The sequence below is a fragment of the Mycteria americana genome, chromosome 1 (assembly GCF_035582795.1).
Source record: "Mycteria americana isolate JAX WOST 10 ecotype Jacksonville Zoo and Gardens chromosome 1, USCA_MyAme_1.0, whole genome shotgun sequence".
In the NCBI taxonomy this organism is placed as follows: Eukaryota; Metazoa; Chordata; class Aves; order Ciconiiformes; family Ciconiidae; genus Mycteria; species Mycteria americana.
This window is the reverse complement of record NC_134365.1, coordinates 204,557,056-204,584,476: the sequence shown is the minus strand read 5'-3', so window position 1 is coordinate 204,584,476 and position 27,421 is coordinate 204,557,056. Positions and strand designations below refer to the sequence as shown.

Below are 27,421 nucleotides of genomic sequence, written 5' to 3'. Positions count from 1 at the left end.
CACCCAGAACAAGAAATCTCAATACACAGATATTGTCATCTCCAGGGGAGAGCTGAATTGCTCCCTCCAAGGACTGCAAAGAGAGAGCTCAGGAGGGCGAGACTCCAACACCTCGGATGCTGTTTGTCTGATGAGTGCAGGTTTAGGTGTAGCCCCAAGTTAAAAATTAAATGCTGTAGCATCACAGCTCATCAGATTCTCATCAGGTCTAACACTTAAATTGCTTAACACTTGAATTTTGGTAGAAGACCAAGACAGTCCCAGGAGCCTTCACTTCACATTTTTAGGAATCTCTGTCTGCTTGCTCAAAATTGTTCACGATTGAGCATGTAGCTTGTGCAGCTTCTCTCTGTCAAACTTCCTAAATTGACTGAAATATATATTTACAAGACAGGTATGTATAACTCAATGAAATATCCCACAACACATAAAGTGTGAGTGAATGGTGCTGACAAGAACTGATATGCTTGTCCCAGACATCACATCATATAGAACTGAGTATGTGCGACTTAGGAAAGGTCAAAAGTCTTAAAATAGCTGATGTCCAAAAGCTCATCCTCTCCCTCAAACTCTAGCACAGATAATGTGCTAGATAACTCAATTACTGCCGCACTAATTTTTTCTTTTTCCAACACATCATGACATTGTGATGCCGGATAATTTTTGATGTCTTGTAACTAAACCTTGGAGGGAGGCTGGATATCACACATTTTTATTTGGGTACTTGGGTTTAATGCACGTGACAGCTGGATTTTTTCTCCAGCTTATTCCAATGTTAAAAAGATACATGTTAAAGACCGATCCATGCACCTTCTCTCAGAGGTACCAGATGATCTGGCATATGCGATTCATTAACAGAACATTTGTTTCCCCGGGAGCAATACATGTGTCATTTGTTCTCTGAAGCGATGTGTCTTTCTTAAAGAATCTGCACATACTTCCTTCCGATCCGCAGGACAGACAGCAAGTAGGGGTGGTATATCTGGCTCCCATCCCACCCAGAGCAGGTTCAGGGGACCAGCACCCCGTGCTTAGGACTTTGCAAGGCCAGGCTTCAAGTACCTTTTCTGTCCAGAGCCTGGACCACACCATGGTGCCAGTTTGTGATGCAGAGCCCTTCTGCAAGTCAGCTTTGCCTCCTCTTCGCCCAGGCAGCCACTCCACAGGGACGGGAGTAGGAATTTAGGGTGAGGAAGGGTAGGACACCAGGCGTGGACAACCGTCAGCGTGCAGCTGGCCACCCTCCTGGGCTGCCAGAGGAGCCCTGCATCCAGTGGGGTCACAAGGAGAGAAACAAGAACCTTGCATCACGGGGATGGCAAGGGCATGGTGTCATTGACAGAAGAATTGACAAAAAATATCAACCTTGTCCTCGCTGAAAGCTTGAAAGACCTTCCAGAGCTTCTTGGTGGCATTAATACACATCTTAACGTTGGTTACCGACAATGTGGCACGAAAATCTTTTGTATGAAGTTAAATTGCAGCCTGTGTCTGCGAAACAGAGTTTTTAAGTTTTCAGTTCAGAATATAAGCCAGCCAAATCACTAAGCTGTCCCAGTGTAAGTGGTGGGGAATCTGAGCTGGCCTGCTGCCCTGCACTGCTCCCTTCTCCTTGCAGCTCAGCAGAAGTCCTGTCCGGCCCAATTTGTTTGAATAAGATTACAATCTACTATTATAGTCATACTTTAAAAGCCTTGGAAGAACAAATCCATAGTTAATGGGATGTGTTTGTAATCTCACACGCATTTTATACAATTTTGATTTCAGTGGTCTATATATTGAGGAGATTAGTTACTGCCTGTGCACTCACACCACGCCACAAGATGGTCCTGTGTTTTGAAGACCAGCCAAAGTCTGAGTCAATACACGCTTCTATGTACTTTCAGATAAAACCTACATTATGTTACCACTGATTATACCACTAATTATAGAGCGTAAAATACTATCCCCCCTCAAAGGGAGCATTCTACACGGGAGGGGACTGAGTATCCAAATTAAAATTAAAATGAATACAAACCTGGATATAATACTGTGTTTAGAAATATAACCTACTACACTTCCACAAGCATGACCTTTGTCCTGTTGTAGTGACAGGATGGAATAATCACCTAATTAAAACATTTTTGTGGTTGCACTACAAATACAGTGGCATCCACACTTCAGTAATCAAATGTTGGTGTTTCCCCCTTGATTCTGCTGCAATGGAGAGTTAATAGTCTTCAAACACAGCCTGTTGATGCTGACTGGTTTAAGAAGCACAAAACCTTTAGTGAACTGTTCATGCAATAACCACCTACAGCAAAGAGATCTAAGGGGTGATCCATTTCCTTTCATGATCCCTCAAAAATGTAACCCCTAAATAATATATCTACCAATTCTGAGAAGACGTTGTCAAGGATACACTATTTCTTAACATGTAATCAAGATCTAATCCTTACTTTAATTCAGGTTCATTAAGGTGGGGTAACTGCCATTCCTCACATCTGGATAGCCACAGCATTTTCTGCCCCAGACAAATACACAACAGCTAGTGGTTATCTAATTTAGCAAGATTATTGCCCAGTCAAAGCAATATTGTAGATTAACATTTGAACCAGGTGCGCTTTTATTTTTAGGCACAGAAAAGCTCGTAAGTTCACCTGACGTTTTCCAGTACGTGCTGTACTATTTAATACACTGCTCATTTGAAATGAAGCAACCCCACCACAACTCAGCAATGAGAAAAAGACCAGCAAGTTGGGTCAAAAACATCCCAAATAGGCAAATGTGATTTCTACCTCTCACGTGGAAATCTCACTAAAAAACGTTCTTGGGTTAGGCAAGCCCCCTCCGTGGACAGCTGCAGAGCCACCCCAACGTCCTGCCCGTGCGCGGGGCAGGGGCTGGCCCCGCTCCGGATGCCGGGGAGCACTGCTCGGCTCCAGGGGAGAGCAGGTGTCGGCAGGGGAGGCACGGCCCCACAGCGGGACCTGCCGGGGGAGCATGGCAGCTGGAGGGGCCCTGGTGGGAAGCGAAGGATCCGTTCTCAGAACAACAGGACTCGGTGCCTTCTTCATCAATAAACAGGATTTCCCCAAAGCTGCCTGCTCCCATCAGCAGTTTCTCCTCAAAACAGCCTCAACGTGCGGCCCACCCCTTGCCTGTAAAAGGGGTAGAAGCCATGGGATGCCTCTCTTTTTAGCTGTTTCTTTCAGTTGCTCACTGACTCGGGTCCCTGCCCTTGGCATTTGTTCTGCCACTTCCAAAGGCCCTTTGGGTGTCACCTCTTCCCTTGTCTGGGCACAGGTTGCTCCAGATCCGTACCGCTGCAGACGCCTGACCCCACTTGATCCACCCCAAACATGCTGTAAGAGCTTGTGCTACTTAGTGCTAATGGAAAACATCCAGGGTTGTCCCTGGGGAAGCTGCCGTGTCCTCTCCTGTTCACGCCAGCACTACGGGACACCAGCCAAGCATCATCCTCTGGTGGAGCTGCTACAACATTAGCAAGCTGGTGGGCTTTTATTCCTTGCTTTGGCACAAAGGAAAAACCTCCCCCTGCTTTTCTTTCGATGGAACTATCAGAAGGGATGCTGTGAACTTGGAAGCTACATTACCTTTACTTTTTCCATTTGCCAAGGTAATGCTTTCATTTGCTGATGCCAGCCTTTGACTGACCATTTTCCATCGCACTTCTATTAAAATTCCAGCTGCTGCCTCGTCCTTTCTCTTCTTTGCATAGCGATTCACGGTCACCATGGGCCCTGTGCAAAGGCCGCTGCTATTATTCCTGAGGTACATAAAATGAGACTGATTTTCATGCCACACTGCATATGGGACGTGCAGGCACACCAAAGCACGCTCTCAACCACTGGACACACACAGCTGTTTTAGCAAACACCACAGAGATGCTGAAATGCCACCTGGTGACCACAGAAAGAACATGCTGCAGGTTGGGCCATAAGCTTCATCTGGGATTCATCTCATCCAATTTTAGCTGTGCAAGGTTAAGCATCTAAAGTAATCATATATGGCCCTGCGCAGTCATCAGGGAACTGCTGAGTGTCTCAACCATAGGCTGCAGCCTTGGTTTCAGAGATTTCCGAGATCATAGGGCATCTCATCTAGCCTCCAAAATCTGCTCCAGGTGACAGGTCTCCTCTAGATCCTGGGTCCTATCTGCCAGCCCCTAGAGATGCCACAGGCTCCATAGGGCATCTCAGATGACACTGAGGCAACTGAATCATGCCCCACAGAGAGGCACTTTAGACAGGACCTCAGCAACCTCTTTGTACAAAATACGTAACTAGCTACATTTAGGAGCTGAATCCCATTGTGCGCCAATACGTGCGGAGTTCTGGAACATTCACCTATAGACCTTGCTGTTTGCTTCATTACCTTGCTGTTTGCTTCATTACTGCACGCAGTTAACTAATCACACAGGTAACAGTGGGTGGGACTTAGCCCCAGGTTGTAGGCAACTAAAATTTGGTATGGAGAACTACAACTTCATCCAGATGGCCTCTCTTAGGTAACTACTGCCATCAGACTTCCTTACCCCACCTCGTCTCCAGCTACTTGTTCAGCTTTAGATGTATAGATGTCTATAGATGCACCAGCTTAGGTGTCTTAATCCGTGACCTGAATCTTACTCCAGTGGTACAGCAAAAGATAACTGGGCCCAAATGCTTTTCATAAAACATCAGCACCTCTTCACCCTTCTGTGCATGAACTACTCAGTGAACAGGCAATGTTCGTTGCTGTGGTATCTGCTGAACGTTTGTTTTGCTATCGCTAAATAAAATCAGGTAAGATTTTTTCTGAATTATTTTGCTTGAATAAACTATATCAGAAGTACACAAAACCACTCTGTGTCATCTGATCACCAGTATCTTCAGAAAATGCTATATTTGCTTCTTAAGGCAAAGCTCAGCTATTCAAAGAATCATTTGATCAGTAACATCAATTAATATAATTTTGAGCAATAAAGTAATTCTAGCTTTAAAAAAATAAACAAACCAAGAGCCAACTCTTCAGCTGCTGAAAACTTTATTCTTTTGTTACTTCATACACCTGAGCTATGAAGGCTTGTACAAAAAAATAAAATAAAATAAAACCCCAGTATGGTTTTACTGATGTTAAAACTGCAGCCTCGTATTTTTTAATCATTTACTGTAAAAATGAAGAGGGGAAGGAAAACTGCCAATGAATCTACTGAAAGCACTTAACCTTTTGGAGATTAGGTCATTATTGTTGCAATGAGGATTGGCTAAGATACTTCATTTTTTTTAAGAAATGGCAATTTTATTCAAAACTTTCTGCAGAAATGTGTCCCATTTCAGGGAGAAATTAACTGAGAAGTGAACTTCAGTTCAAACCCTTTTGCTGTCTCATCCAGAAAAAAAATCCTTCAGTTTTTACTGAACAGAGCAAGGGCCTGACTTTGCCTCCCTCCACCTAGTGGGAACGCACCAAACCACACACCACTGAGAGAGAAAATGAAGGGATTATAAAAACACATTTTCAAACTTCCCTTACTAGCAAACTCAAAATAAAATACTTGTCGCAGCCCCAGCTGCGACAGGGAGTGCAGCAATATGAAGAGACAAACGTTTGGGTGGAATGTAAGAAGCAAATCCTCCAGCTGAGGAATGAAGTCCACCAGCATGTGGAAGGTGTATGTATGTAATACGGCTTGCAGAACTAGATCCTGTGAGAAGTCCAGTGGCTTTTGCAAGATGCAGTTTGAGGGTACCTGGCACCGAGGTGTGGGAACCGTGAAGCCCTCAGATAGCATCTTGCAGATTTGGGTCCCTAATGCAATATAAAACATATTTGCTCCAGTCAGTGACCTGAGAACATGCTTTGGCTTAGTTTTTCCCCCAAGCATTTGCTGTTAAGTTAACTAAGCATTTAAAAATAACAGGTCTCACTTCCCAGAGACTCCACATAAATACTACTCTCTCTTCTTCTAAGGGCCAGACTTTCTGCAAGGGTAAATCAATACAGTTTCACTGACTGAGGATCTGGCCTTAAAAGTCTATCCAATGCATTAAAACCAGCGCAGCATGACATATGCCTTGGCAGTAGAACAATTCTCCAGATTAATATTTGAGGGAAATTTGGCAGTAAAAGAAAAAGCTCTATTTTGAAATGCTGCCATTTCTTTAATCAGTGCTGACCACCACAGTTTCTCCTCTTGTGAACTGCACAGTTATGGCCGGAGTTTCACTGTCATTCTCCTCGAGCTTTAGTGCAGCATTGTCCAAGCCGGTGCTGCCGAGCTGTGGCAAGGCACTGGGTTCTGCAGTCCGAGTTGGAGTGGAGCAATACAAGATGAAGCCCACCATGATGATAACGAAGGACAGGATATAAAGACCTGAAAACTGGCAGAGGAAAGAAAAGGACGCATTAAGTCTTGTCTGATGTAAAAACATGTCAATGCTGCCTTGTTTCAAGAATGTGAAAGCTACCCTTCCTTTTAAAAATTATTTTAATGAGCATTATCACCACGATCTGTATTCAGGTCTGAAAATCAAAATTCAACAGCTCCATTCACTGACAGACTCAAGCTGCTGGCTGGTTTTCTCTGCATCTCACCCTCAACACTGTTGGACAGGGAGTTTGTCGGACAGGGAGTTTCCTTAGGTCTACATACAAGAACCTTAACAGAGAGAACAAATGGCTGTAACTGTGGTGATACTGAAGACAGTTGCTTACACACGTGAATGCTGAAACACTGTACCACCCCTAATAGAATTTTGTTTCAGCACAGCCAAATATTTCAGGTCCTGGCACGAGATGAATCTCTCCGTCTTACTGCAAGTCACCAGCACAGCTGGTTCTCTGCACAGCTCTCTCGACCATCTGCAGGCCTAGATAAATGTTATTACTGGACCAAAACTGGTTTGCTCTCTACACCCAGCAAGTCCTTGAAGAGCGGCAGGCTGGGGCTCCTTTTACAAGATCGGCATTTGTGCTCTGTTAAGAGTGGTGTGAGGCAAGAGTATGAACTGCTGAGGTACGTCAGGCATTTGATTCACTATGGTTCACTTGCCTGTTAGAAGTCCAACAATTGCCAAGATTCATCCACTTTGACAGAAAAATAAATGCTTACTTCATAACACCAGATTCAGTAATACAAAGTGTTCAAGTTACCCACAGCCAGGGGCACTTTTTCAGCAGATTTGTTGAAGTCCTCCATACTGCTTTTGCCAAACCACATTGATTAAACAGTAGGATGAAGGACACAGCACATCCTACATCCCACTGTCAATATTCCCTAACCTCCTTAGCTTCCTTAGACATGCTTGAAAATATGTTCTAGGTTATCAAGCACCAGAGCTGGATGAAATGAATGGTAGGACCTGGACAGTGGACTCTGATCCAAAAAAGACCGAGGCATGGACAATTAAGGCATTGCAATTCCTAGCTGGTAGTCACTTGGCTCAGAAACCCTTGGACAGCACCACGCAAAAGGAGAAGCAGACTGAAGCACAGTGGCCTTGTGATACGTGCCCTCTCTCCTCACCTTGCTGGCTGTCTGCCTGGAGGAGCTGGGACTCAAGCGTTCGCTCTGCACAGGAGGAAGCACCAAGCTCTGAAGATGTCCTGACGGACGCAGCAGCAGCATCCGTGGCCCTACCCGTGACTGACCCGTTCCCATCGCAGGGGCAGAGCTTGGGTCTGTATCAAGGCACCTGCACAGCTTCCCCAGAGTGAGAAGGCCATGAGTGAACATGTGCTTGCGTGCAAGGCCATATGGCTGGCAGGCGAGACCGGGCGGTCACAGTAACTGCCAGCCCCCCTCTCGTAGTGCGTACATGGCAGTAGGTGTCTCTGATCCTGCTCAGAATTAATTCCTCCGTGAGCAGATACACAGTCACCGAGCCAGGGTGCCAAAGCCGTTGCAGCGTAGCTGTGATTCAAGGCCTGCCTATGTGTTTGCAGGTACTGACACAGGTGAACCGTAACCACGCTGCTCCAACAGGCCTACGCTCTTTTTTTTTTTTTTTCTTCATTTCTTTTGCTTTTGGGGAGGGCTAAGTGGTCTTTTCCTGGGTTGTTTTTTTCTTTTTTTTTTTTTTCCATTTCAAATATTGCAGCAACTTCATTGCTTCAGACACTGATTTCAGTCAAAACTGTGCAGCTTATATCCCCATACTATCAAGCCTAAAGACTACTTTACATGTTACTGGAGGACTGTAACTCCATCTAGTGTCTGTATTTGCAGTATACTCCCTTCCATAGGAGTTTATACAACAAAAGCATTTGGAGACCTTTTTTAATATCTCTTGAGGGATTACAGGTATCTATATAATGAGCTCATAAGGAAGAAGCACAGCAAAGATTCATTGTAGAGCAAAAGGAAAAAAAAAAAAGAGCTCATCGAAACAGGTATGCAAAATTCACATTTCACCTTAAACAGACATGGTTGGGGCTGAAAAGTTGAGTGCATTAGCAAAACACTGCGCACAAGTCCAAACCTCATAAATTCCTGGGCCCGGTCTCTGCTGTAGCCGCTGTACATTTGTGCTGCTTCTGTTTCAGAGCAGGCTCAGATCACAGCAATTCAGAGCTCTCCATGGCTCGCTCCGCTCTGCAGCCCAGCCAAGCCTCCAGCGGCTTGCTGTGAAATATCATCCGGTAATGAGGAATACACTGATTCCTTGCATTTTTGTTTGTAGATTCCCATGTCCAGGGTGCTTTTTAATCAAGGAAATGTCCTGCCTGGTTTCTTTGCCCCATAGGTAAAGAAACTATACGGCTAACTTGACAATAAGGTTTTCTACTGCTGTTATGTTAAAAGCCATGTCAAAATCAGGTGCTCTCAGCTCTTGGTTCCTAAACTATCTCAGATCCTCTGATCACTAAAGATGCGGCATTATTATTGCTCCCCTTTTTGCTATTTCATTGTTTCTAACTATAGATGCAAGTTCCTATTTTAATAAATATCTGAAATGCTCTCATAATACAACCCCAAAGTCTTAGCTCTAAGTCATTTTTCCTTTTTGCTACCAGGATACCCCGCAGTTAGTAATTATGGGATGACGTGCTCCCAGCAAAACCTCTCCCCAAAATAAGGTAAAAATCCTGAAGAATAAAAGTTTATTATATTCCTTCCAAAGCTCTTGCTTACTTCTTCCTCTTTACTATTACGAATATAGATCTATAATCACTTCTTGAGTTCTGGGTGCCAAAATACATGTTTGGAAGTGACTTAGAAATGATTTTTTTAATTGTTAGAATGTAAGTATGGTTCACTTTCTACATTCATTTGTAATGGATGCTTTGTAGCTTGGAGCAAATTTTGGAACCCAAAACAGGGAGGAAAGCTGAGCTAAGAGACTCTCGAAAAGGAAAATCTAGCTGCTGTTGGACCCTACCATTACCAGACCTCCGCGCCGTAAAATAAATTGGCCTTCATTTTCATAAACAAATCTGACCTAAAAGCTTCTGGCTCTCCCTAATGCCAAAGAGAAAGCAACCACATGGAATAATACAAATTAACTTCTTAAGCTAAGTTCACAAGCATCTCACTAAGCCCTTCCAGTCACCGAGCAACTGATTCAATTACTCCAATTGCTGTAGCGAGCTAGGTTCCCACAAATTATTCTGGATAAAAAGTGCAGGGTGAAATGAAATCTTTTTTAGCACTGTCACTGAGCTTGAATAGACACTACCAAAAATATTTTAGAGCGTAATAAAATACCTGCCTTTTGGAGAGCATACAGAATAATATATTCATCTGCATTTTTTTCCAGTTCCTTTAGTCTCTCCTTAGCAGTAGCACTGAGAGCGCTTGATTCTTATCCCAAGATGTTGGTAATGAACAGATTACGTTTCTAAAAGAAAATATTAATTTCTGGAAATCAAGCCAAACTGCTCCTCTCTCAGACACCAAATGCCTTTCAGGACAGGGAGCTTCAGACCCTCTCTTTGGACACTTGGAGAGATGAACCAAATCTAACATTCAGTTCCACATAGGGCTTATGGCAAGAACTCTACCATTTGAACACCTTGGGAAATTATTTACTATCTCTTAATGTTAACTCTAGCGTATTCCATCAAGTGTGAAATTGTTTGAAAATCACTATCTGCCTAATGGTGCAATGCTATGTAATTAACTAAGTATGACTCCTGACTGACATCTGCCAACGATGAACGATACAAGCTGTAGAAATGTGTAAGTGCAAACAACTGTTCAGGGGCTTTTAAAAACATTATGTTTTATTTATAATTTTGGAGTAAAAATGTAACTGAAATTATAGTGAAAGAATGAAGGTACTTACCTTATAGAAAAAGAGGAAAAGCCCAAAGAACAGACTGTAGAGATCAGCAGTCAGAATACCCAGGTTGACCGAGGTTGCGCTGGTAACTTTAATCACTACTGGCATGAAGCTATATAGCCCAAACATACACAGGGCAAAGACTGTGAACAGTAACGCTGTAAAACAAGATGACAATTTAATCCTAAGGCACGGAATACCGATTTTGAAGAACACCGATATTCTTCAGATGCTTTAAAACTATGCATTTTTATCTTTTAGGATAAGGTCTCCTAAAAGATATGGGAATGTGAATTTAAGAAAAACATGGCAGAAATACTTCTTTTCCAAGACGACCCTGTATTGCAAAAATTAGTGTATCTATACAAGAAAGTCCTTGTTCTTTCCTAGTTAATGTAAGAGCTGACTGAGGAAATGTAGAGCCACATTTCTTAATAACATACAGTTCTGTGGAGGTTAAAATGTGTCACAAAATCCATTTTTCCAGTACTTCATTTAGGAAGGACAACAGAAAAATGTTCTTGTGATGTTCCAACACCAAACATCTCTGTAATTAAACAGGTGTAATTTTTACTTATTTCAATTTATTTTGAAAAACTATTCCATGTTATATGTAAAATGCAAAACCTGAGCTCAAAGGTTTTAATGTTCAATCCTGCAAACCTTATCTCTTTGCTGAGCCGCAAAGTTTTCGGAAAATAAATTTGTGACAATATAATAGGAATGCTGCTTAATATCCAGAGAAAGAAAATGAAAACCCCAGCATTTGAAGTCTAAATGATTATCATTTTCCAGTGTTCTGTAAAAATGTACATCATTTTGTCATACACATACCAATTTTCCAGTTCCATTGAATTCTCATTATCTCCCTATGTTCCACAATGGCTCTAGAGTTAGAGAAAAGATATAATACAGTAAAAAAGGAAAAAAAAATCATATTCAAATAGAGAATTTAATTACCAAAACATATAAGAAACATTTTGGTTTATAATCCCTTATTTTTTTTGTTTGAAATTTTATTGAATGACATTAACTCCAGCATCTAACAAGCATGAAAAAAGACTTGAAAATTCAAGTGCCTGAAAGTCAAGAGCACTTTCATTTAATTCTTATGCCTTCTTCCCAGGCTTTTTCATCCTTCAGAGATTCAGTTTTATTTGATACACCATTTGAGGAAATTATTAACTATAATGATGAGAAATTAGGAACATAAAATTCATTAGATAGACTTAAGTGCATGTGGTCAGTTACTCTAATGTGGTTATTTGTAAGAGTATACATGGCTTCATTTTAAACTGAAGTTTAATATGGAAGACCTGCGAATTATTATCTCCTAAACTTTTCCACAGAGAAAATCCATTAAGAAATACATCCCTGTGAACAGTCCTCAGCATATTGAGTGACCTCATGAAGATCAACAAAATCAAAAATACAGCCAAGTATCATATGTGTTCAATTGCAGGATTTCAGCTTTAGAATTAAGAGTAGTGCAAATAAAAAGGATATAAAACAGATGCTGATCAGCAACAAAAATAAAATTCAAGTGGCAGGACTCCCATATAGGCCAAATGCAGACATAACAAAGAATTAATTTAATAACAACATCATCATTTCATGGTAGACAAGCAATCATCTGTAGAATATTCTTAATTAGTTTTAAAATAAATATTAGATCCTTACAGCTGTAGACCGCTGATAATAGTCCCAAACAAGCCCACCATTCCTAGAAACTCCACTCTGCTCAGATTTTTCACAATGTATTCCTCACTCACATTAGAAATGGCATACAAAGAAGCACCAAGAAGCACTAAGACATCTCCAATCACCACGTCACTACCTGTACAGAAATATTAATCCACAATAAGGGTAATGCTGCAAACACTTTTTAACTTTCCTTAAAAAGACAAGCAAATTTATCTCTAACATCTCTATCTTCTTAGCGCCTTCCAGGGTAAGGGGAAAGGAAACATCTCCTGTCTGTGCAGATGAGCGGCTTGGTGTCTGAGCATGGACTCTGCTCCCTGCTTACCTCACCCTGCAGAGTCTGGAATGAGCTAAACCCGGCATTTAAACCTCATCCTGACCAAGCCACTGCTGTATAGTCTGGTCCAATTCTACTTCTGCTGACCTTAGGCACTGTAGGGACTTGAGAAAATTCCAGGTTAGAGATGCTCTCCACCTTTCTGAATATTGCCCCCACTTTTGCAGTAATGCCTGACTCAAGTCTTGATAAAATCAGTCTATTGATTTCAGCAGGACCTGGACTCAGCTTCAGGTTTATGACAGGTCTTAAGTGGGCACTGCAGATGGGTGGTATCATGTGTCCTGCTGCGATTTACTTATACTGTGCAAATGGGACTCCCTGTGATACAATCACTCATCAAGTAATTGCCGTTATGCATCAGCTAAAAAGCAGGAGGATAGCTGTTGTTTAAAACCTTGAATTGATTTAAAATTTCCTTCCCTGAGCCACTTGGCCATCACTAAGAAAATATATCTGAAATATGAGGGTAAGCAGTAGTAAGGATACCCAGGTCAGCGAATAAAGCCCAACTGTCTTAAAGTCTCAGGGAAAGATTTTTCTCCCTCAGGACTGAGATAATTGTACCACATAGCATTAAAGCTAAACCTCAGTTTGCCTTTATGTCTTACTACAGTAAGGCCCCAAAATAACACCAAACAGGCTTATCTCTGTGCTGCCTGATGAAGGCAATGCCCCATTCCTCTGCCCCTGAAATTTACCTTGCCTCATACCCACTGGCTCTGGAAATTCAAAATTCTTATTCAAAATAAGATCGCTATGATATGGGTTGATTTAGGCATCGGTGGTAGAGAAGACGAGACCTGCCCTCATCTGCACCCAGCTGGATCCCAGTCCCCAGAGCCCAGCCTCCCTCCCGGAGGTCCCAGGAATCCCGGCAAACTGCCCACGTCTCCTCTTGCTCTCCCATCGTAAGCCCCTGCTTTCCAGGCTGGGGCCGGTGGGCCTCAGAGGTACGTGCACCATTTCTGTTGCGTCTGCCAAAGACAACTCGAAGTCAGCCTGCTCTGAAGTAACTTTTGATTTGCTCATAGAAAACTGAAAATCAGAGAAGTCTGGCTGCCAGCAGGCTGATACAGAGTAAGCAAGGCAAGGTTTGCAGGGGCAGACAGCATCTTTTATTAGACCATCTCACATGATTAGTAAAAGTGAATAAGCTTTCAAGAATGAGGCCTTTCATCAGGTCTGATGAACAGCAGCAAAATTTAAGCTTAACACAAGTGTTTCTCTTTCAAGGTGGAAGAAATAATCCAAACCTACAAGCAAATTCCACAGCTCCCTATAAAATCAGCCTCTCCTCAGCCACTATCTTCTTGGACAGGAAATACAAACCGCAGCATGTCTTCTCTTCTCTTTTAAAATAAAACTACATCCACTCCCCCTGCATTTGCTCCTCCTTCTCCTTTACAAGTTAGCCCACCACAGGAACCGTCTCTCCGCTCTTCCCCCCCGCGATAAAGGACTCCTTACCTTCGCTGTCCTGCCTCCCTGCCAAAATGTCTGCACCCACCATTGTTCCCACACCCAGCAAACAGACGGCAACAGCAAGAAAATGTATCAGCCTGTATCTTGCACGGAGAATGAACCACGACAAAGCCATCAGCACAGGAATCCCGAAACAGTCCAGCAGCTGTGTGTACAGAGAAACGGTTTGAATTAGAAACCTACCCCAAATCTGGATTGCACTATCCTGAAAACAAATGTACAGCATCTTACTTTCCATCACTATCAGACGTTAATCAAAGCCGCAAAGCCAGTGGATTCATTTAAAAGAGGGGTCAGACCCACATTTTACCATGAAAAGCATTTTGCAAGTGAAAGAGGAGCTGGGGCAAGGGATCCACTCTCTCCTGGTAGGAAGGCACTGATCTAGAAACTCTTCTAATGATGGACCTAATCAATCTTTGCAGCGTCACAAATTAATGCTAGGATGTTGCTCTGAAACTGCGTTGCTCCCCACAACACCCACACAAGGAGGTGGTTCACCAACATTTCCTTTTCTCCCCAGCAGGTTTTGTCTAGCTTGTCTTTCCACTCCTCCTCAAATCTGTAATTAGAATTTAGGGCTCCATGTACACAAAGCAAAAATCTGGAACTATTAAAGGATACAAGTGATCTGATTTTACATTGAAGTCAATTGGGCAAGAATGTAACCCTGCAGTTTTGGTTTTGATTTTTTTCCCCCCAACTGGATCCTAATGAAAAAAAAAAAGGTATACATGCTGGGAGCCATGTGCAAAACTGGTAGAAGGAAGATGGGAAGGGAAGAACAACCTTCCTAAAGTCACTTTCCCAATCTTCCAGCTTCCCACAAAAGCATGCACAAGCCATCGATGCATTTTCACTACTCTGTTAGAGCTGACCCTCAATTAGTCAGAAGCACCCAATCCAACTCACCCATGCCCCAGCAGCAGAAACACACAAGGCAGCAGAGTTTCGAAGCACGTCAGATGTGTTTGCAGACACTGCCCCAGACTTAATAGCTAAGGTTCAAGGATGTCCGCACTCCATGACAAGCAGTGACACCAACTTCTCTTTCCTTTCTTCATTATCCCCTCCCTGCATGTTCCTAAAAACCTACGTATCTTTGCCTTGCTGTTAGACCCACCCATCTTCTACCAATTCCCCTTTATTACAGAAAATATCAAGAGTTAGCTGTGTACTTCACACAGAAAAATACGCTGTAGCATAAGATGGGCATAATGTTCTAGAAAAACCAAGTAATACCAAAAACATTGAGCTAATAATAATTGGTTTAGTATTTAATTCAACAAAATAGACTTTGTTTCTGAATTTGTCTGGAGGAAAACAAAGCTGTATTTTCTGACCTGCCTCAGTAGAGTGCCATGAAACTATACAAGGGAACAGTCTACAGCAGAACATATAGTCAGCCTTCCAAAGACTGCTCACAAATTACTCTTAAATGTCAGCCCTTAAAACCTGGCCTCTTGAAGTCACTACAAAGCATTAGGTCCAGGTCAATAGGACTGGAGCATAACCGTTACAATCGAGACAAGAGCCCTTAGTCCTTAATGCTCATTGCCAACTTCTGTCCGCCTGAGTGCACCACCGCAGTCTTCTGCTGTGCTGGCTTCCGTTAGTTCAGCCATCATCCCCAAGGGTTTTAACCAAACTTTTAAGACTTTCATGGTAAGTTTGGTTTTGCTTGTTCATAACTACACATATTAAAGCCTTACCAGCACAGCATTAAGGGGAGTTATTACACATTAAATTCTAATCCTTCCACCTCTTTGTCTTCGTTCCTTGGATAGCCTCCAGCTTGTCTAGTTTGAGAAGCCTGTGCAAAAGCACTTGTCTAGGCTGTATCAGGAGACATTAGAGCCACACAAGTCCTAATGTGTGATACCATGTATTTCAATACAAAAAAGTATCAAGCTGTGAGTTTCTATCACAGCCTTTTTCTCTATTCACAAGCCTTTTTCTCTACCTTACTTTTTGTCTAGGCTCAAAAAAAAATTTCAACATTTCCTCCAAATTTGATTGTTTTGACTAGTATCAAACAACTGTCATTTATCTGTTTCTGCAAAACATACAATTTAGCTCTCATAACTCTGTTTTTCCACCTTTGTTCTGAACTAGTTCTGTCCTCAGTATGGAAATGTATTTGATCTCTCTGGTGTGAAGTTACAATCACAGAAACCAAGAAATATTGCAAAAATTAAAAAGCAAAATTTTTACTCCTCTAGTCACACATCTCTTCTACTAATATGTAAGCTTCCACTTCCCCGTTAATTGAGATGTTACCATGTAGCTTTCCAACCTCCAAGAAGTTTTTCAACCCAAATAGAAAGAGTGGAACAAAAACGCTTTAAAAATAAAATTCATAATTAGGATGTAAGGGAGTAGTAGATAATGAGCCACAAGCTCTTTCAGTAATGCCAGATGGTAAATTGCTGCATCCAGACCAACAACATACTGTAGAGCTACAGCATCCTGGTTAGAGGACTTGCAGCCAGGACACACAGGCACCAAATGATGAACATGCCCTGGTAATCTGTTCCAGGGGACAATTACCCTCAATCACAGATGGAAGAAATCTGATTTCCAACTACTGGACCTTGCCTTCCCTTCACCTACTATGTTACAGAGCCCTTTGGTGGAAAATGCTCTCTTATGTACAGGATCAAGATCAAAGAGTGCAAAGCAGATGCAATATCATAATGAACTGTATCAATGGAACCATTTAAAAGAATAAAGTTTATTTATTCAGGTTTTATGACATTTACAGCAGTACTGTGGTACTGATTACTATTGCCAATACAGCCTCACCAAACTTTCATCTTATTCAATTCTAGGCTGTATTTTTACAAGGGAAAAAAAAAGATAACCTGGTGATTTGATTTACAAATGTTCTGACTCAAGCCAGGCTTTGGCCACACTGTTTATAGGAGGTTTTAAAGGTAGGGTGAGTAAATTATTAAAAGATGTTTTAATACATGGTTAATAAATTATCATAGACTGTTGGAGGTCATTGTTTGCTTGTGATTGCCAGCTCCAGGCAGCTCTGTGAGCAAGAAAGTTCAACAGCTCATCCTGCTCGCTTCCCCACAAGGCTCCCTTAGGGCAGCCTCCAGCTGAGCCCCCGGGGCTCATCCTGCATTGTCTCCTGTTGAGGTTAATACTCTTCCATCAGCTGATATTCTGTCAATAGCTGCCTATAAAATGCTTCCACTCGAATCCAGAGCAAATGCTAATTGTGCCCAATAACATGTTAACAACATGAAACCACAGCTATGCTGCTTGTTTTTTGCTATGAAATATGTGGTCAAACAGCAGCACAGTCCAGTCCTGCCACAAGACAGAAGGACACCACCAGCAAGAAGTGTCCTTGGCATTGCCTCAGCCACAGCCGAACAGAAAGAGTTCAGCTGTGGACCAAAGTCTTTTTCTTTATTTACGGAGAAATGAGAGCTGTCATCCCAATGTTATCTCCTTAAAAATCTCCCAACCCCTTCCGTGTAATGCTGGTATTTGATAACTAACTAAAGGAAAATCAGTTCTGCTTTTGTGTGCATGTGTGAGAAAATACATGGAAGTTCCTTGCTGAGCTGAGAAAACTTATCTTTGAAGATAAGTTTCACAGGGCTGAGCTGAAGCTCCGGTCAGCCAGCATTTCAACAGTGATTACCCTGTATTTGGGAAGGTGCCATATACTCCTGCGTTGCTTTTGTGCTGCCTTCGCATCCACTCACAGCCAGCACTGCAGACAGGCCATCAGGCTGGGTGCTCTGAACCACGGGTTCTGATGTAACTGCAGAACTGCTTGCTACTGAGATAGCAAATGCCTTGTACTGGAGCAAATCACAGGCTTTTTTTTTTTTAGTCCTGTATCTCATTTCTGACAGTGGTGAGAAAGTGGTAACTTCAGAGAATGTGCAAGAAACCTTACTGCAACAGGCAGTTACAACAAATTCGCAATTACTGGACTGACACTGAAAGAAGCATCAGTCTGAAGGTTACCACATGGGAAGAAGGTTCTGCAGCTGCTCAAGTCTGGCAACTGGACAGTACAACCTACTGTATCTACACTTTCTTAATTTCTGTGAAAGAAATCATAGGAATATCTTTACTACTTCTCAGAACTTGGATCAAAGTCCTGGCTTTTTCAGCTGTAAAGTATATGATCAAACAGGATCTCAATTATCAGCATAACTTGATCTTGAGACTGAAATGTGTCACTCTTAAAGCTTTGATTTCTTGGGCATTATTTGTAAGGGAATTAGAGGCCTAATGAGTCATAACACATAAGTATGAAGTGGAAACTTGACAATAATAATCCATCAGGCACATGTTACTGCTCTTTAAATAGTGCAAGGAAAAGTTACTGCGGTTCTCTAAAGGGAGCCCAGACCACAAGAGTTTATTGCTTTACAGGTAATTCTTTCAAATATTAACCCTTGTTACCTTGACTCTGTAAAACACTGACACCTAAACACTCCTTTCCAACTAACAGCCACTTCTGTATGGTACATTATTTTTTTCTTCAGGTAAGCGGGGCCATGACCCCAGCTTACAGATCCACCATCGGTAAGAGCAGGCATAGGCTGGCACAGCCCCACACACACGCACTCCCTGCTTTTGCACCTTCCCCTACCTTGTTCCAGCAGCAGCAGCAGCTGAGGAGCCCCACAGGCAGCTAACTCAGGGGCCTGACGCAGCTCGCCAACAGTCCAGCAAAAGGCAGGGTTTGCTCTGACTTTGCTCGCTGCCCTGAGCCAGTATGCTCAAGGGATTTGGCCGTGCAAGCTCAGGGGCATGCAGTTGGAGGCAGGAGGAAGGCACTAACTCTTCCAGCAGCTTATGTCTGTGTAGGGCGACAAAGAAACCCCAGCCTTGGCCCTCCTGCTCATACAGCTATTTCAGAACACAAGATTTATCCTAGTGCAGCAACGCAGCACCAAGCACTGGCGTTGCAGAGGACGTTTACTGGCACTTCAGGAGCCTGGCACGCTGACCTCCCTTCCATCTCTTCCAGAGAGGGGCCTGAACTGAGGTGCCATTAAAGCCATAGGGCTGGTCCCTCACTGCACTGTCAGCAACACCAGCTAACGATCAGTATGTCCTCACACGTGGGGTTACGTCTCACAACGCTTCCCACAGCTTCTAGGACTAGGCAAGAGATCTGCCTCGCTCTCATCAGCAAGAACCTGCGCTGAGTGAGTGTTACCTGGTCACGAATCTTTATTTTGTGCCAGGAGAAAAACCTGAGTGGCTGTCAGCAAACGCTTAGAAGTGTTTTCTATTAAAATAATTAGAGTTCAACTCAAGAGCTGGCACTGTGTAATACCAGCCAATTTTCTCTGCTTCCTGGAAATGTAATTTATGATGCAGGATGCTCTCCTCTGTACTGCAGAGAGAAAATAGATATTGGAAAGCTTTTTCAGCCTTAAATAGCTTCCATGTCTATCCTATGAATCTCAACTCAGAAAGTGGTCCAAAACTGTAATAAAAGCAACAGTTCAAAAAGAGAGATCGGTCCTTACCTGCACACTTGTGAGGGTCGTGTATTGGTAGGCTTTTACAATCATGTAATTGGCTTCAACATCAGCCAGTCCCAAAAAAATATACTTCCACCACCTCTGTTTCAAAATTTGCCAAAGACTGTCACTGCCTGTTTAAAAGAAAGCAGCAATCAATATGTGTTTCTTTCCAACCAAATGTTGCACAGGAATCTTGCTTTTTAGAAGCCTAAATAATACTGAGATGTTCGATTTTTGGTTGCCCCTGCTTAAGAAATATATAGTAACAGCAAAATGCAGCTCGGGAGGAGACAATGCAAATGGTAAAAAGCACAGAAATTCTTCCACATGAGGAAAAAACCCACAAGACTAGAGTTGTTGAAAGAGTAAATTCGTAAGAATAGGAGGAATATTAAATAGCCTCTGGTAAAGAAGCTTGTTACAACAAAGCCTATTTTCCTTAATATAGGGCTTGAAACCAAAGAACACATAATTTTAAACAGATATGACATGAAATCAAATTAAATGCACATTTAACCCGTGAAATTCATTTCCATGTGTTATTACAAGGCAGGCATTTCAGCAGGAACTTTAAAAAACTAGGATGAGTATTAAGTTCTTTAGTTTCAAAATCTGAAAGGAAAATGTAGAAGAGAAAAAAAAGAACCAGAATCTCCCATCGCATATTTCACATACCAGTCCTAAATGCCAGCATTGTTGTATAAACTAGAAGAAGCAAAGAATAGTTGATAAAACTTTGAAACATTGGAGTATTCACTTGGTATTGTTCTGCTAGGTACTGGCTTGTAACAGCAGTCCCACAGATAAACAAGGAGAGCATCTGGCCCAGAATTACCGTTTTCAAAATATGCCTGTGAATATAAAAGACAACACAGTAAGTTTAGCATTAAACATTCAAGTTTAAAAAAAAATATTTGCTAGTTGTACACTGAAAATGCCATTTTTTAGATTGACACTTTATTCTTTTTCTACTCCCTATCAATGTTGTTCTGATTTACCGGTAAGCAGGGTTTTGTCTACACAGAAGATCTAGTCTAACCTCATGACAGCCATATAAGAAGCGAGGCCAGTTCAAACCACCAGTGATGGAGACTGCAATAATTTGCAAGGATCTTCAAGCAGCTCACCTGGGCAGGCTCAAACCAATGGCAGGATCTATTCTCATCAAGAGAGCTTTTGATATACACGGCCTGAGTCAAATCCTTCATCCTCCACTGAATCATGTTCTGACTTTGGTCAATAAAAATCTGCAACATGGAGATAAGGCAAGACTGCCTTCAGGCTCTTCTGAGACCTGAGTCTTTGAAAGTGAGCTGAGACCCTAAGCTGAGCAGTGCTAAGGAAATACAAAAGCATTAACCATAGAATCATAGAACAGCCCAGGTCAGAAGGACCTCAAAAGATCATCTGGTCCAACCTTTCGTGGGAAGGGAGCCTAGATGACGTTATCTAGCACCCTGTCCGTCACACGTTGAAAACCTCCCGCAATGGGGACTCCACCACATCCCTGGGGAGGTTGTTCCAGTGATTGATTGTTCTCACTGTAAAAAAATTTTCTTATAATAAGAATTGTTATAATTAATACTTATTGTGGATTTTTTCTGTTATATTCCATCATGTCCTGCTGTAATTGAGGATGGAGTTAAGAACACATTTTGGCCAAAGATCACGTTAGCATTTACAACTCCTTTTAAGTCCAACCCACAGCCAGGGGGAAAAAAAAAGCCCATGCTCTTTTAGTAACAATTCTTCACCTAACAGAAAGTGAACTATTCCAGACGTTCCCAGACAAACAGGAGTACGCAGAGATTGCTGTGTATCTTTTGGCTTGCTGTTTTTCCTGCCAGTGGAGCTATGCAGATTTGTACCACCCCAGTCTCTGCCTGCATACTCACAATATACAGTGAGAAGGGCTCAGTGCTGTGCTGTCTGTACAGGTCTGCACAGTTCACATCTCATTTGTTTACTCTGAAGACTACTGATGAGAATTTAACTGTCTGCGTAACTGATTCATTTGTTCCTACTCAAAGTAATTGAGCAAGGGAAGAAAGCATCCCATTAGGATTCTGCACCTACCCTGTGCCCACATTTCTCCCCGATGATTTCTGGCAGGGCACCCACTTCCCAGGCACACCGCTTGACAGTAACACCAGTTGTTTTCCCAAGGTGGGTGACTTTAACGTAGTAAATACCAGCTGACCCAGCTATGCTGTGCAATCCAGCTGTCAGGCAATAACAAGGGTGTGTTCGGGGGTGCTAAAGCCAACTACAATCATACAGTCAATCTCTCCATTTGGGAAGGGAGACATCTTCTTTGCACGAATTCTAATTCAGCTGCATGAATCTTGTTTTCAATTCAGCCTGACACCAAAGCTCTTCTGACTTTAAAAATACTGCTAGGCACATTTTTCTCTCCAAGTCCATTCTGATGAGACAGCAAATCTCTGCAAAGTCCAGCCATGCTGCCCTTCCAAGAGATTCGAGCCCCACTCTTTGCTACAGCTTGCCTTGCCCATCCCAGCAACAGTGCACATCCACGTTATAAGTATTTGTATATCTTGTGACAATCTTGTAAGGTCCTATCCAGCCTTGTGCAAATAACTCTTTCTGATGCATGAAAGAACGAACGTTCTCATTTCTAGCATTTTGTATGTTGAAGTAATCAACAGAGACCATGTTTCAGCTAGAAATTTATCATGGCTACTTTGTAGCACAGCTTTAACTGTAAACAGTGCTATAAAATATATAAATGTAGTTTTATATATATATATTTGTATGCAAAAATAAAAGAAAAAAACCCCTTTGAAACTACCTCACTTCTGTTACATTTAATTTCTTTTTATTCTGGTCAAAGATCCAATTGCACTATTTGTTGAACAAATCAACAATGATCATAACACACTCTGGCTAATTATTCTGACTGATGCAGAAATGTCTTTTTACATTCATCTAAAGAATTAATTTAATTAGGCGTCATTAAGAAGAACGTAACATAGGTTAGCTAAAATTTCTGGGATGAGACTACCTCTTCTCTCAAGCAGGCACGGACGATGGTTCCTGTTCGCCCTTTGCCAGCCCTGTGAGCTCAGGCTCCTTTGCAGGAGGTAAGATGACAGAATACCCACTGAAATTTCAAGGAAGAAATAATGTGGTGAACAACACACAAAAAATGTGGTTTCAGGCACTTAAAAAATACATATATACTTTTTATTATTCAAATAAAGAGTTTCTTGCTCCAAACTAGCAGAAAATATTTTTTCTTTACCCTCAGTGCAGGAGGCACAGAGCAAGCCTTTACCAATTTATTGGACTAAACTCACCCCATGCTTCGACTAGCTCGGATGAGGGCGTGGAGGTGGCAATCAAACCTGTGTAGAGGTGCGACTCAGCAAAACTGCTGCAATTTTACTGGAGCAAAGCTGTGAAGCCTGCGTAGTCCACAAAATGAATTGTGCTCATCAATACATTACCAGAAGTTAGAGCTGCCTTGGCTGGTAGAATCCCTGCTCTCCGGGATGCAAACTCCCCTTCACCCATCTCCTAGGTGGTACCACAGAGATGGGCAGAAGCACAGGCTATGCTCCTCCACAAGCATTTAGCTTGTTTAACATGGACTTCTGTGGGGCAAGGTTTTAAACACTTTCCCCCAGGATATGATATGCAAGGAGTAGCTTTGCTTCTCCTGAACTACAACACCCTCTCTGCAGCACAGGCCTGGACTCTACGTGCACCGGCAAACTAGCTAGTGACCATGTTCCAGCCAGAGTATAAAAGGAGGAAAATCTGCTGCCATCCCAATTTGCTAATGATTGATCAGCTTCAGCCGTCATTTATTAAAAACAAGAAAGACCTGGCCACCCTCTTGCAGTGGAACAGCTAACTCCACTAAGCTGATCCTCAGCTTTTCTAATAACTAAGTTTCTCCAGTTTAAAGTACCTAGGGAAGGATCTCCTTGCATTTTTGCATATGGGAAGAGACGCAGGTCCGGAATCTACAGAACTGTTTGCTTAGTGGTTTCTGCACCAGCAACCATTGCTATTTAGTTAATGTATATCTAGGCAGTCCTACAGCATTTACTTCCACAGTACCGAAGGCATCTGACAAGGCAAGCAGTCAGTCTTCATCCTGCCTCGTTCCCTTCTGTACTTTTCTATATGTTAATTCAGGGATTTTTTTCTTCCCTCTACTGGAGACTCAAAATGTTAGATCAAAAGAGCCAAACAAAGACACTGTTCACTGACAGTGGAAGGCTGCCCTCAAAAATGTCCTCTGTGAATCTCAAAACACTACGATTCTGGCAACTTTCTCGGCTGCGTGTAGAATAACAGCCTGTGGCCCTGAGCCCCCCCAACACCAGGTGCAAGCCTCAGCAGGAAGCACCAATGGTTTCCCCTCACACCATGTGCCAAGGTGTCAAAATGAATTTCTTCAAACTGCGAAGGTGACGCCACGTTCCCAGTGCCATGCGCTGCGCTCAAGGTGGTTTGAGCAGAGTAAGATGACCCTCGTTCAATGTGGGCTCAAGAGCCTTATTATTTCAGTGCCCACTACATTCCCACAGAAAATTTAAAAAACTGGTTTATCCTCTGTAAAACTTGAGAGTAAACTTTAAATCCTATTGGTTTCATTTTGCAAGACAATTTCTCATAAGAAAAACGCTTCAAAGACATGAGTTTCCATTCATTCTGGTATTGACATGAGTATCGATGACTGTGATCTTCTTATCAATAATTTATCATCATTTTTTGAAATATATTAATTATTAACTTTTCCGTGCCAGAACTTGATCCTCTCTGCTCTTTTTTTTAATGCATTGGTAAGGACTAAATCACTTTGGACTCTCAGATGACGCAAGGTAAGTGGTCTGAAAAGGCCTTTTAGTTTTATAGTTTGGAGGGGGTTTTGTTGTTTTTTACTGCTTGGTAGTTGGCTACTAAGTAATTACTCCTCCTCCCCCTTCAGCCGCCATATCTTAGCTAGCTATATCTATGGCTATGAGCAAAACTAGGTGTCATTTGGGGATTTTTTAGAACATGAAAGCTCGCTACAAAATGGTCTAAAGCGAACGCTGAACAATGTGTAGCTCTTGACACCACAAGAAAGTCAGGCTGGCTTTCTTTGGCTCCATGTGAAATGCAGAAGAAGAATACCCCCAAGACATTAAAATACAATCAGAGTCTATATTTGAGGAAGTTAAAGAAAATCTAATAAGCTCATAGTTAACAATTTTATTGGCTATTAGTTTAATAAATCCTGTAATATTAATGTGATTTTTTTTCATGAAAATAAATACAGCTTTTCAAAAACTAAATTTATTTATGCCACCGGTTAAACACTAACAGGCAAAGCCTGGTAACGCTCTTCATGTAGACAGTTTACTTGCACTTAAGCTTTAACTACTGAACCATTCCTAAATGGGGGGGGGCGGGAAGAGACCTTTTCATTTGAATAATCTCACATTTTCATACAAGTAGCTGAAGGAAAATGCAGGTTCAGACTGAAGCCATATTCCAACATGATTAGCAGATAGCTCGGGACAGGAAGAAGTATTTTTAAGAACTAACATTTTCAGAAGTTAGTGTTTCAATATTCTGCTTTGAATCTGAGGTCAATTTAATTTGTAAAATGTAAGAAACAGAAAAGAAAAACTTGTTTTGTTTCAAGAACCAAAAAGCATGCTTTCTACTGGTTTTAGTCAAATAAAAAACCTAGTTTATTATATACAAGTACTAAACCTTCCTATGACTCAGAAAGGCCTCTACAACAGCTGAGGCGGCTGAGCCTCCAGCCACCTGGGAAAAAAAGAAGAAAAAAAAAATCAATTCAGTATCTCAGACAAGACTTTCCAAAAGTTAGTGAGAGCTCTTTATTTTCTTTCAAGTACCATCAAGAGACTCACTTGGTGTAGCCCTCTGGCAACATTTTGGCAAAACTACCAGCACAGGTGAGGTTACTGAACAGGTCAACAAATTCCTATCTTGTCTTTTTGGGCATTCCTGACATGCAGGGGGAATGAAAAGAGAAAAGCTTACAACCAAAAGAGAAAGGCAGGCTTTGCCCTCTGGAATGAGACTCGGCTTGGCCAGCACACACCCCCATACAGCCTAGTCTTGAGACTCAAGCTTAGGAGCGCGAGGGCGGCAGAAGAGCCAGCACCTCCTGTTTGTCAGCCGAGGGTATCTGATGCAATAGTTAGTAGAAACCAAACCTAGAGCCCCAAAAGAGCCTTTTAAACAGGGATTTTTTTTCCCCAGATGGCAACTGAAGCTGCAAGTGAATGGCAGCTCTTGCAGGCTTGAAGTCGGAGGAGGTAGTTCTGCTCTCAGTGAAGGCAGCACTTGGCAAGTACCAGCTCTGGGACATGTGCGATGCCTGCACAACTTGGCAGATTTTCTTCCCCAAGTTTTCCACGCTTAACCAGTGCTCTCTTTTTAAGTGAAACACCTGAACGGGTCTCTGTCCTAAGCCAATTCAAGGAAGGATGGAAGGCGATATTGCTCCTTCTGGACTCAACACCTCATCTCAGCTATTTTGTTCTGTTATCTTCTCTGCCTGCCATGACCTGTTCTTCGCAACAATGTTGATAAAAGAATACAGAACAGACACAAGTACAGAAAAATAGGAAATAGATAAAAGTACAGAAAAAATAGGAAAACAGAACAATCTTAAGCCAGAATTACTAAAAGAATCAAGTGCATGTGTGCACGTGCGAGATTACACTCCTAGTTTAACAAAACCAAATACATCACTTGCTAATTCTACACTTATCTTAGCTGAAGTGACTCTACACACTCTCACACAACCACAGTTACAGGCTGTAGCTTGGCTGTGCTTCCACAGCGAACCCGGTACCGCCTGTGAACCCAGAACACCCAGCTCATCAGCAGAAGCCAGAACTCCCCTGCCTGCTGCCCGCACGCCGCCGGTCTCGCCTCTGCCAGGCCGACGGCCTTAAAGGCTGGCCCGAAGGATCAAAGCTTTGCTCAGCCCCGCGCCCCGCTCCCAGCAGTGACCCCGGGCCCGCACCGAGCCGTCCCCCCGCGGCGGCGCCGGCTCCGGGCCGGCACCATGCGGCTCCTCCCGGCGGCACGGATAAGCCATCGCATCCCGACCGCGTTACCGGCCAGCGCGCCGAGCACAGGCAGATTGCTTCCCCCTTCCCTCCCTGCCGCGGAGTGCGACCCCGGCCCGGGGCACGGCCCCCCCGCCGCCCCGGCCGCGGGGGCAGGCGGGCAGGAAGGCCGGCACTGCCCGGCTCCACGTGGAGGCCGGGGGAGGGGGGCCGCGGCCGAGGACTCACCAGGTGCAGAGCCTGGCCCCGAGCAGCGCCAGCAGCCGGCGCGGAGGGGCGGCGGCAGCCCCGGGCGGCGTCTCGGCCCCCGGCGGCGTCTCGGCCCCGGGCGCAGCAGCACCGGGCGGCGGCGCCCCGGCCCCGGCCGCCTCCATGCCGCGGCGCTGCGCCCGCCAAGAGGGAGGGCGGAGCGGCGGCACCGCGGCGGCGAGACGGAGCTGCGCCGGTGGCGGCCGTGCCGAGCTTTGTGCCCGCCGAGGGGCCGCCCCCAGGAGGGGCACGGCTCGGCCTGGGGCGGGGGGACGCAGCGCGGCTGCCTGCCCCGGGATGCTGCTCGCGCTCCTTCCCATAGCGAGCCCCAGCCCCGCAGGCTTCCTTCAACCCGCGGGTGCGGGTGAGAGCAGAGCAGAGGAGCGGCCAAGGGCTGCTCCAGAAGCACCAACGCGAAGTTCATATTCCTGCTCGCCGGCTCAGACAGCCCCCGGGGCTTCCCGGCAGCAGCCCCAGCCTGGTGCCCTGGTGCGGGTCCCTGCCAGGCCTCTTCGGCCCCAGCCCCGCCGCAGGCTCGTGTGGAGGCCTGACTGCTGCTGGCCTCATGTGCAGGCGTTTCAAGTCTCAACTTTCTGCCAGTCACATGAGTCAAAGTTAGTGTAAACCCTTACATTTTCACTTCTCCCAGCGTTGTGCACAGCCTTGAGCCCCTCTTATTTCTAAGGCTTCAACTCCCACCTTTTTGCTGCTGGTTCCCATGCCTAAGGATTCACCTCGTCCTGTTTGTCTTCACCCACATCTCAGCTGAACTCACCTGGAGAACCGGTG

General features: G+C 43.5%; 1 protein-coding gene across 1 annotated transcript; it reads right to left on the bottom strand.

Moving 5' to 3' along the window:
• Nucleotides 1–5,011: 5,011 nt before the first annotated feature.
• Nucleotides 5,012–26,967, bottom strand: SLC35F2 (solute carrier family 35 member F2). Its single transcript, XM_075490980.1, has 8 exons — nucleotides 26,612–26,967; nucleotides 19,986–20,161; nucleotides 19,314–19,441; nucleotides 13,780–13,939; nucleotides 11,949–12,105; nucleotides 11,103–11,155; nucleotides 10,272–10,426; nucleotides 5,012–6,365 (listed from the first exon to the last, which is right to left on the bottom strand). The coding sequence occupies exons 1-8, from the start codon at nucleotides 26,950–26,952 to the stop codon at nucleotides 6,147–6,149; spliced, it is 1,389 nt and encodes a 462-aa protein (XP_075347095.1). The 5' UTR covers nucleotides 26,953–26,967; the 3' UTR covers nucleotides 5,012–6,146.
• Between the last annotated feature and the right edge of the window lie 454 nt (nucleotides 26,968–27,421).

Excerpts from the sequence above, each read along its gene's own strand:
- SLC35F2 (XM_075490980.1), bottom strand. The coding sequence starts at position 26,952 with ATGGGAAGGAGCGCGAGCAGCATCCCGGGGCAGGCAGCCGCGCTGCGT. Across the intron at positions 13,940-19,313 it reads CGACCCTCACAAGTGTGCAG|CTGCTGGACTGTTTCGGGAT; the intron begins GTAAGGACCGAT and ends CTGTACACACAG. Across the intron at positions 12,106-13,779 it reads AGGGAGGCAGGACAGCGAAG|GTAGTGACGTGGTGATTGGA; the intron begins GTAAGGAGTCCT and ends ATTTCTGTACAG.